Here is an 11,866-nt window from a genome sequence, read left to right on the forward strand (position 1 = left end):
TTCAATATCTGCACAAAACAAACAAAAACAAAACAAATTCCTAAATATACAATGTAACATATTCTGTAAAGAAAAAACATATAGGTAACTGAAGCTTACAGAATGCAGCATATACATTGCGGATTGGTATGTAAAATATATAGTGCTCCACTTGGCATTGCTCCCACCTAGCCAGGATGCTTCTCCACACTGATGAGGGGCAACACCCGGAAACAGCTGTCTGGGGATGGATACCTGGCCTTGGTTTTTCCCTTGTCATTACATTGACCTATAGGGCCACTTAATATGGTGGTTTTGGTGGTTTCCTTACAGGAGCCCCCCTTTGGCTGGGTCCTTCCCGGAGGTATATCTGGCTAGTCCTGTGTTTCGAGAATCTTCAATGAGGCTCCACAGGCTCTTCTTTTGCCTCTTTATTTAGGGTATGCTCATTATTTTCATAATTACAGCTGTAATTGTGATCATAATTTACAGTGTGAACACAGCCTTAGTCCCCCTGACATTACAATGATGGTTGTTGGTACATTATTCTAGTTCAGGTCCTTTTGAGAGTAAACTCATATGCATCATTTTGAGTCATCCTCGAAGAATAAAGTATGTTCATGTCTGAAAAAATCCTCTAGGCAAATTAGTTTGATTTCTCTTGGGCTTATGCACAATTATTATTATTACTGTTTGTTATATTTAACTATATGATAATATGAATCAAAAAAGATCTGACAGCTGGTCACATTGTCAAGCTGTATTCCTAAATATACTATATAACATTCTGTTAAGGAGGGGGGGGGGGAAATAGGTAACTGAAGTGTAAAGTACTCAGCACATAAACTGTGAATTGGTATGTAAAATATATAGTGCTCCTTTTCATTTAGAGAAACAGATAGCTGATCTAAGGGAGACCAGCCAAACGATAACACTGCCGGCTGCTAGTGAAAGCGCTCAATGCAGTGAAATCCTAGGTGCATTTTCCCCTGGGAAACATTTTTGCCTTTTTATTTAGGGTATGCTCATTATTTTGATAACTGCAGCTGTAAATACTGATTGTGATAATTATTTAGTTATAATTATCAAAATATGCCCAAATTTTTGGCACAAAAAATGTTGTGTGAACATAGCTTTTGGCACCCTGAGGTTACAATAACGGCTGTTGGTACATTTTAGTTCAGGTCCTTTTGGGTGTGGCTCTTTTACGAAGAATCATTGAATTTAGTAGTAAAGATGGTGAAAGGAGAAAAAAAAATGGGAACAACTAAAAATAACGCCTGTTGTCTGCAAAAAAAAGTATGCACATAATTGTCATGAACATTATTTTGATGTCCATGTGGAAAAAAATGTTACTCAATACAGTATGTGCATTGGGTGGTTGTCATTTGATTGAATGCATTCTATTGATTTCAATTTTAATTTGGTTCAATTAAAGAAAAAAAAAAGAAAAGAAAAACAGAGATGCCTTTTTTAACATACTGTAGTGTGAACATGGCCTTACATTGCTTTAGCAAAATTACTTGAAAAAAAAGTAGACAACTTTGTGAGATAGATAGATAGATAGATAGATAGATAGATAGATAGATAGATAGATAGATAGATAGATAGATAGGAGGCTTTTTGCTATTTTACTAAATTTTCTTAAAGCAAATTACTATAGTTAATTATATACCCTGCATTTTTTTTAGCGCTAGTCATGTGATTTTTTTATCATGTGATTCCAAGTTTTCTATTGAAGAACTGGGAAAAAAGTAAACACAAAAAAAAAACCCACCAATATGCATATAGACATGAAGTTTTTTCCAGGCATTTTTACCCCCTTATAGAAGTCTATGGTGGGTAAATGCTAACATTTCTGTGGAAATATGCTAAAGGCATATTAAGAAAGAGCAAATGCACTTGAAACATGTGTGTTGCAGTTGCATTTAATATTTCCCAATTGACTCATAGCTAACATCTGGCCTCAGCATTTTTGACCCCAAGAAACGCCATATACTATATTTGACTTTTTTTTTAACAACTAGTCTGATTTCAGCCTTAATGTTATGGCTGATATTTAGGTGTATATTAGCAGCAAAAGGTTTTATATATTACAATAGCAAACATCTATTAAAATCTGGTAATTCTACAGTCATCATAGTTTGTAATTTTTTAAAATAATTTATAATTTTGTTATTTTGCTCTTATATGCTTTTAATACCTTAGGTAAAACATGTCAGTTTCCAATCATGTTAACCATTTTGCAGCAGTCCTCGCAGGCTTTACCTGCCATACAGGTGTTGATCTGCTTCTTTCCTTAATCCTTCTAAAAGCTGATCCAGTGAGATGGACTGTGAACAAAAACAATGGCATTGTATTTATAGTAATGCAGTAAACTCATATGCACCATTTTACAGTCATCCTCAGAGAATAAAGCATGTTCATGACTAAAAAAAATCCTCACGGGAAATTAGTTTGATTTCTCTTGGGCTTAGACACAATTATTATTACTGTTTGTTATATTTAACTATATGATGATATGAATCAAAAAGGATCTGACAGCTGGTCACGTAAGCTGTTACCAGTTGGATGTTTTCTCAATGAAGCTATTGTCTATCCTTAACCTCTGTATTAATTCAAAGACGCACATTAAGGTTCTTGCACACAGTAGAACTACTGTGCACTTCTGGTAAAGCTCCACAGTGATCTGTGTCTACAGTATAAATATTTTCTCCTAGAAGTAGTGGGGGAGATTTATTAAGCACTTACTGTATGAATCTTTTTAGGAGTGAAAAAGTGTGTAGCAGCATAGCTTCCAAATTTTAAACTTTTTTCCGACATACACTAATCATGCCTACTTCAGTTTACCCTGAAAGTAGACATGATTTATCATGTACAACTATCTAAAGTAGTTGCAGATAGGTTGCAGACCATCCTAACATAAAGCCAGTTTACTCAGTGGGTAGGCGCAGTGCGGGGATTCCCTGCCCTATGGGGTCTCTCACCCAGAAGCAGAAAGCTTCTGCTTTTTCCCAGATTTTTAAAATCCCCAGCATGGGAGTTACAGTCTGGCTCCCAGGGATTAAACCCCTGGGGACCAGACTCTGGTACTGCACCAGCAAGGAAGGGGGTTGCTTGCTTGGGCAGATGCGCGTATGTCTATGTGTGTGTATGTGTGATGTGGTGGGCTGGCGCTTACCTGCTGCTGCTACCTCTAGTCCCGGTATGTTGCAGCAAGCCACACCCCCTGCATGGCCTGCTGTAGCCCCTCTCTCCTCAGGATCCCACCAGGGAGTGTGGCTTACCTTTGTGGGGGCGTGGCTTGCCAGAATATACCGGGACTGGAGGTAGCAGCAGCAGGTAAGCACAAGCTCACCACATATCACACATACACACACACACAGCAGACAGAGCCACCACATCCCCCAAAGAGATCCCAACGCAACTGCCCGGCAAGAAAGGGGGTAATTTAAGCCCCTTCCTTGCTGGTGCCGTGCTAGAACATTCTGGCCCCCAGAGGATTAAGGGGGCCCCCTGGGAACCAAACTGTAAGGGCCCTATTACACAGAACGATAATCAGCCGAATTGGGCCCTGACCTAAAATCATCCCCTGACGACTGTGCATTGCTACTGTAATAGCGATGTGCAGCTGACGGCTTACAATTGCCAAACAGTAAATACTTTACCTGTCCGCGCTCTCAGTGTTTTCCTGTGCTCTGTATCACTGGCTGGGACCGCTGCGGCCAGTTATTGGCTTGTGACCTATCACCGTGTGATAGGCCCAGTAAGTGAGCGCCAATCTAGCAGATTGGTGCATGTTTATAATATTTATCAGGCTGCCATAGAACCCTAAGGGTGGTATTACACGAAGCGATTTTTTTCAATTAACGATTAACGATAAACGATCTCCAACGATCGCAATAGCGGTTGCCTAATAATCGTTCATTTTACTACACGGAAAGATTATCGGTTATATTGGAGCAACAAAATTCAAGAACACTCCCCTTTCAATTTGCGAATGAACAGGGAACGGCTAACGACATCTTATTCAAACGAACGATGTGCGAACGATGTGTAAAAGACAAACGATAAAAATAGATCCAAAACCTATTAAACGACCAACGACCAATCGTTCGTCGTTTAATCGTTGTCTACTATTACACTTAAAGATAATCGTTCAAATACGACCGATTGAACGATTATTCGAACGATAATCGCTTCGTGTAATACCACCCCAACTCTCCTGCCTGGGTTTTTAAAAAACCATCCAGTCACCCAACTTTCACCACATCTTGTAAGGTTAAGCCCTTACTTGCTGGTGTGGGCACGCTGTTTGTTTTTTCTTTTTTTTTTTTTCTTTTTCAGATACCCGTATGCAGAGGATTATGTCGGATTTGTTTGGACTATGTCGATGACCTGCAAATTTTAATGTTCAATAAAATGGTAAATGAGGGGTGTCAGGGTGTTTATATTTAAATAAAAAAGTGTTGTGTTTTCTTTCATTAATTTACAGGCTTACTAGTGGAATCCATTACTAAGTCGGGACTTAGTGTTAGCCTGTTTAAAATTACTAAAAACTACCTCCCTCCTTGTTTGCCAGAGAACACAAGAATTGGCAAATTTGCCACTGATGCCCTGTGCTCTTAACAGATAAAAGCAGGTTCATACTGAGCACATGTGACAGACGTGACAGAGTCTGGAGATGCCATGGAGAGTGATCTTCTGCCTGCTAAATTCTTCAGCATGTCCAGTTTGGCAGTGGGTCGGTAATGGTGTGGGTGGCATTTCTTTGAAGGGTCGCATGTGCTCAGCAGAGGTAGCCTGACTGCCATTAGGTATCGAGATGAGATCCTCAGACCCCTTGACAGACCATATGCTGGTGCGGTTGGCCTTGGGTTCCTCCTAATGCAGGACAATGCTAGACTTCATGTGGCTGGAGTGTGTCAGCAGTTCCTGCAAGATGAAGGCATTGTAGCTATGGACTTGCTCGTCCGTTCCCAGATTTAGGTAGGTGCCTCTTCCTCAGGTAGAGGTGCACATGTCAAACCCTTGACATTGAGGAGTGGAGGTCTGCAACTATACTTATCCTGGCATGGGTGTACAGGGACAGCTGCATACCGGAGTTTCCTTCCATGTTTTGTGGAGAGTTGTGCCCTGGACTTGCGCAACCACAACAGGTAAGGGAGGCTACCGGTCATTACTCCAATAACTCTGCTGGTTTCACACTATTGTTTTGGGTCCTGCACCATGAAGTGCTAGTTCTACTTCATTTTATAGTACTCCGAGAAGAAGGGCTGTTCGGAAAACAGTTGCTTCAAGGAGAGTGGAGCAAAAACATATGTTTGGCCTCTCTGTATACAATTCTTTTAGTGCTCTTAATGATCTAAATAGGGATGTTGTGGCCTATAGAAACACAGCTGGTAAGGCTCATGATAATGTGATTCCCGATGGGGAAGTTTTGGATAAAGTGTTAGCAAAAGTAAGGGGCAGAAGATACAATTAATAAGAAGATAAGGCATGTTCTTGTGGATGGCTCAACTGTTAGAGGTCTTGTTTTAGGGCAGAATGGAGATTTGATGAAGGAAGCAAGATGTCTCCCAGGGGCTAGGAGACATAGCAAAGATTGTGAAGGTTGCTAGTATAGATAGTCTTAGCATGGAGATGGGTAGAATAACAAGCCAGTCTGTAATCAGAATAAGGCCATATTGCATCTCAGAGTTTAATGTATGGTTAAGGCATTGATGTAAGACTAAAGGTTTTGGGTACGATTGTCATAATTTTAACAGATTGTTCAATTAGAAAATACACAAGAAGGTAAACAGGTACTTGATGTAGCATTTAAACTAGATAAAGATAAAGGGGACAGAAATATAATTGATGATGAGGATTTCTTTCCCGACAAGTTAAGACAAATAAGGGTCCTATTACACGGATCGATTTTAAACAATTAACGACTAACGGTCGCAAATGATATTGTTTATCGTTAACCTGAAATCGTTCACCATATTACATAGAACGATACTCGTTAGTTATGATCATTACTACGATCGTTATTGCTATCATTACTATGATTGTTTACTCCTTCTTATCCCAGCAAAACAATGACTAAAGTGCAATTACACTGAACGGTTAGTGAAAAAACACGGAACTTGAGTGAACAAATGTGGAATTACAGCGAATGATTAGCGAACGATTAACGATAATTTTAGGTTCCGATCTAAATCAATGATCAACAACATTCAAATGATTTTTCGATCGGTGCAATTACACAGAACGATTATCGTTTAAATTTAAACGATTTAATGATTTTTTGCACGATAATCATCCCGTGTAATAGGGTGTATTTGGATTTGCTAAAGTGCAGTAGTTTGTGCAGTAAATGCCTGGTTGGTGCAGTAGATGCAATAGGCTCAGTCTCATAGGCTATATCAATGTTTTCTTCGCAGCCCTAGGGCTGCATCCACTTTCTGCAGCCACCAGGAGTCAAATGCCAAGCATTCAGGTTCAGACTAACCTGTCCAATCCCAACCTTTTGGAAAGGTTGAGCATCTTGTATGAAAACTTTTAGCTTAGTCAACAAAATCTGTGAGCGAATGGCCATTATATCTAGGGATGATTTGGATCTGGTTGCTGTAACAAAAACATAGTTCAAAGATTGGCAAATAACCAGGATATATATTTTGTACTGGGAAGATAGAGCAGAGAGAAGAGGAGGTGGGGTAGCCATTTATTATTATTATTATTATTATTATTATTATTATTATTATTATTATTATTATTTATAGAGCGGCCTTAATTCCAGAGCGCTATACAATAGATAGGGGTAACAAGCAGAAACAACACAAGATCAAAACACATTACATGAAGGCAAATGGCAGACTAGTACATGGGGAAGAGGATCTTGCCCGAGAAGGCTTACAATCTATAATCTATATTTATGTCACGGAGAGAGTCTAAAATCAGCAGTCATCCATAATATATATAAAAAGCCACAGAATTTTTTGGTTTACATGCAACCAAAAAAGGGATTTACTATTAGAAGTGTCATCTATAGAACTGAGGACTATATTAACGTGATCGATGAAATTACCAAAATGTCAGTAAAGGGTGGCATTGTATCAGTTACGAGTGATTTCAACATGCCGGAAGTTGATAAGGTTCAAGAGGAAAAAAAAATGTAATTAGAAAAAAGACTAAATTTAAGAACAAGGGGCCACAATTTGAGGTATTTGGGGGAAATAAGACACAACACTACAAGATAATACTTTACTGATAGATTAGTAGATATTTGGAACAAACTTCCAGCAAATGTGGTTAGTAAATCTACAGTAACTGAATTTAGACATGCCTGGGATAAACATTATATCTAACTGCATCCATTTTCTTTAGCCACTGGAAATCAAATATTGACTTCCAGGTACGGATGGACACGAGCATCCTTGAGCTTCACTCATCTCTAGTTAGAAATATTTAGTTGAGTTTGGTCTTTATTAAAAAATGTATAATCCATTACTAGCCTTATTTATTTATTTTTTATTTTAATTATTCCCAATATTTGCTATCTGAGCATTTGTAAACAGTTTATCAGGACTTCCTCTAGGGGCTGCAAAAATATAGGGAATGAAGCAGCTCATCTATAGATCCCCCAAAGTCTAATTCCCTCAACCTCAAAAACCATATAAATGCCGATCATAAATCATTCTCTTTCAGCCATAGATTCCATCTGCAACACAGGTTAGTGAATTCCACATACTGTACAAAAGGGTTTTCAATTTTTAAAAACATTTTTACTAGATCTGCACGTAAAACAACCCTTTTCCATTGTGTTCATTTATTAAAAAACATGATTGATTTATTACTTACAGACGAAAAAAATTCAAACAATAAAAAAAAAAAAAAATGGTTGATGAAAAAGGTCACAAGGTGTCCACAGTATTGAAGAATTAAGATGAGAAATCTATTTAGAAGTTGGCTGCATTCATCCTCTATAACTGTATTAGTGACAAAACACACGTTTTATGGCTTGATGTATTTCTAAGTATGTCATTTATTGTAATTATGTATCATTTTCCAAGCCTTTCATATGTTTTACTTCCCTTGACAGTGACAATTTGTCGAATCAGTAAGCTTTTAGGTTTATTTCTTTATCTTAGACTGTTTAAACAATGTACTTAACGATCCTTACAAATCTTGGTGGTGATGTTTTAAATAATATTTTTGTACACATGTACTAAATGAGACACAATGGCCCAGATTTATCAATCAAAAGTGTGCCTGTTTTTTGTCTCGGACAGATGGCTATAAAATATACAGTCGCTCATCTTGAGAAATAAAAGCTGTGAGTCATTGATTGATTGATTGATTGCTGTCTGTCTAAAACAAAAAATAATAAATCCTGGCCAATGTTTTCATTTTTTTTTATGCGGGATAAACAAAATAAGCTGTATTTGCACACCATAAAATAAAGGTAAATATAGACGTAATTTTAAGGTAAAAATACAGTTATATGGTAATGTACTCTATTAAAGTCTATGGTAAATTGGATGGAAGTGAGTACACTGTTTAGAATAATGGTTATAATTGATCAAACAATAAACGTTCTCATAATTTTTCACCAGGTTTTTTCAAAATATAGGCTTTATTTTTCTCTCTCAAAATGATTGTCGTATTTAGCTTTTATTTTACTGTCTATGAACCCGCTATAGTCACACGTTTAGCAGTTTTTAAGGACCATAAATGATGTTTGCAATTGTCCGCAATCTTCATCCTCAAAATATTCTTCTGTGATGCATGTATTGCATCCATAGGCCATGTTTACATGGCACATAACACCGGCCATTCTGTGACCTGGCACACGCTCCATTGTGTGAACTAAACATGTTCTGTGCGGCCGCTATTCAATGAATAGCGGCTGCAGAAAACTGACATGTCAGTTTTTCGTGCGGCCAGATGGAATTCCGTCCGGAGTGTATACTGTATATACGCTCTGGCCGGGATTCCATTCATTTCAATACAACATATGTTTAGCAAAAATCACGACCAATGTTGCATTGTGCAACAATAGCCGCGATGCATGCCAAAAATACGTTGTGTGAACATGGCCATAATCTGTATTTTTTGTGGAAGAGCAAAGAAGGGGAAGGTGATAGATAAATAAGTGGGAATGGTTTCAAATCATTACTTCATATTTTTTACAGATTTGCGGACATTACGGATGTTTCTAATGTAAAAATTATGGATCCATTTTACAGACGTTCCCCTAGACTTCTTAGGGACAATCCGGGCCACAATTATTGTCCGTACTAGAGCTTGTCAGTAATTTTTGCATATCCCGAAAACATGGATTATGAATCTATAAAACTACGGACAGTGTGAACAGCCCAATGGGCCCTACATTTGTGTACCTTGTAGGCACTTTTTAATGCATTTCTAATGTTTGATTTGTACTTATTATGACATTAACACTTTCTATGTACAGCTTATTGGCTTATTTTCTGTATTTTTTTTTTCCCAGCGCCGGTTGCCTTCATGCTGACATGCCCTCTTTAAGATGCACTGTACAATATTACAGGTTTTGTAAAAAAAAAAAAAAAAATCTGTACCAGACTATGGTCCCACAGTGTAAAAATTTGGCCAAATGATGTCTGTCATTTATCATGATTTATACTGTGGAAACATAGCCCTAATATCCATTTCTGCGAGACTTGACATGTTCAATTGATCTTTCCCTTTAGGGCTCTTTTGCCTGCAATTTGTTTTAAAAACAGGATGTACAATGAATCCATTGTATCTGAATTTATTCTCCTTGGACTTTCCAATGTTCCTGACCTGGACATTATTTTATTTTGTGTCTTCCTTCTTATGTATATAGTTTGTATGACTGGAAATCTAGTTATAATTATCATAACAAATATAGACCCAGCTCTGAATACGCCAATGTATTTCTTCCTTAGCAATTTATCCTTTTTGGATGTATTATGTACAACTTCTACAATCCCAAAAATGTTGGCCAATTTTTTTTCTAAGAATAAAGTCATAACATTTCATGGTTGCGTTGTTCAAATGTTTATATTTACTGCTGCTATGGACACAGAGTTTCTCTTGCTTACAATTATGTCAGTAGACCGTTATTTGGCCATATGCAATCCTTTAAGGTATAAAACTATAATGAGTAAAAAATCATGTTATTTTTTGTCTGCTGTCGTTTGGACTTTTGGCTTTTGTAGTTCTACTTATCACACATCCAGTACCTTTCGTCTATCGTTCTGTTCATCGAATAAAATAAATCACTTCTTTTGTGAAATTCCACAATTGCTGGCGCTGTCGTGCTCAGACACAAGTGTAAATGAACTGGTACTTATAGTTACGGATGTTGTTTTGGGTGTTTTTTGTTTTATTTTTATTTTTGGATCATATTTATTTATTATTTTAGCAGTGTTAAAAATCCGCACGGCCGAAGGAAAGATGAAAGCGTTCTCTACATGTGCCTCCCATATTACTGTGGTGTTATTATTTTATGGTACATTGATATTTGCCTATTTTAAACCTTCGACAGGAAATGCCTCTGATATGGACAAAGCCGTTGCTGTTTTCTATACTATTGTGATACCAATGTTAAACCCAATATTATACAGCCTAAGGAACAAGGAAGTCAAGGATTCTGTTCAAAGAGTTATATTTAGAAGAGTAACTTTTAATGAATAAAACGATTCAAGTGTTTTTTTGTCCATATCAACAATGTATTACCTATCCACAAGTTAAATAATATATGTATGTCAGTTAGGGTCCAACCAGTGGGACCCCCACCAATCATAAGTGTCCTGAGTGCCCCAGTTTGAATGGAGTGACAGTCAAGTATAGAGCTCCATGCAAACATTATGTAGATATTCAATCACTGTACTAGATTATCCTTAGTAGTCTTATAGACTTTGAATTGAGTGGCAGAGTTCACACTGGGTACTCAGAAACCCAATTATGTGAGGTGTGTGTGTGTGTGGGGGGGGGGGGGTCCAATGGTCGGACTCTTGGTCTGAGGTGAGAGGTTAGTGAATTAACAGTAAGTTGGGGTTCACAAAACTTGAAACACTCTGCATTTGACTCCCGGTTGTTGGAAAAGTCGGATGTAATCCTAGGGCCTATGGCTGTATCCATGTTTTCCAGTAAGCCCTAGGGCTGCATCCATTTTCTTTATCCTCTGGGAATCAAATGCCAAGCTTTAAGGGTTTTGCAAATCTGAACTTACAGTAAATTTGTTTATCTCTATCAGAGACCTATCCCCAATTATATGGATAGGTGATCTTCACTTTTGTCAGCTATGGTTCAGTAGACAAAGGAAATGTATAAATTCTTTGTAACCGTGTAAAAGAGGATTGATTTCATCCCTGTGTTCATGTAAGATGTTATGCAGTATGGAGGATGGTATAGTTAGTATAAGTACACATATAGCTGTATAATACATAGATTAAAGAGGTCATTGTGAATAACCTTTTATTTAACCATTTTAGTAGAAGTAATAATAATAATAATAATAATAATAATAATAATAATAAACAAAGGGCGTCTATAGACAACTAGGGGGGTAATGTGTCTTTAGGAGGAGTCCTCTGATGCCACTTATTGGAAGTTCTGTAACATCCGTATCAATGCTTGAGGCCTTCCCGAGCTTTAAAATATGACTGTGGAAATTCTTTGCTTCCAAGATTCCAAGATCCTCTTTAAATTAATATATATTTTAGTTTAAAGAAAATAAATCAGGGGAGATTTATCAAACAAGGTGTAAAGTAAAATTGGCTCAGTTGCCCTAGCAACCAATCAGATTCCACCTTTCATTTTCCAAAGAGTCTGTGAGGAATGAAAGGTGGAATCTGATTGGTTGCTAGGGGCAACTGAGCCAGTTTTACTTCAC

General features: G+C 37.5%; 1 protein-coding gene across 1 annotated transcript; it reads left to right on the forward strand.

The window, feature by feature from the left end:
- The first annotated feature begins 9,729 nt into the window (after window positions 1–9,729).
- LOC138786419 (olfactory receptor 5V1-like) lies at window positions 9,730–10,665 on the forward strand. Its single transcript, XM_069963410.1, has one exon. The coding sequence runs from the start codon at window positions 9,730–9,732 to the stop codon at window positions 10,663–10,665; it is 936 nt and encodes a 311-aa protein (XP_069819511.1).
- The last annotated feature ends 1,201 nt before the right edge of the window (window positions 10,666–11,866 follow it).

This window comes from Dendropsophus ebraccatus, chromosome 3 (genome assembly GCF_027789765.1).
Source record: "Dendropsophus ebraccatus isolate aDenEbr1 chromosome 3, aDenEbr1.pat, whole genome shotgun sequence".
Taxonomy (NCBI): Eukaryota; Metazoa; Chordata; class Amphibia; order Anura; family Hylidae; genus Dendropsophus; species Dendropsophus ebraccatus.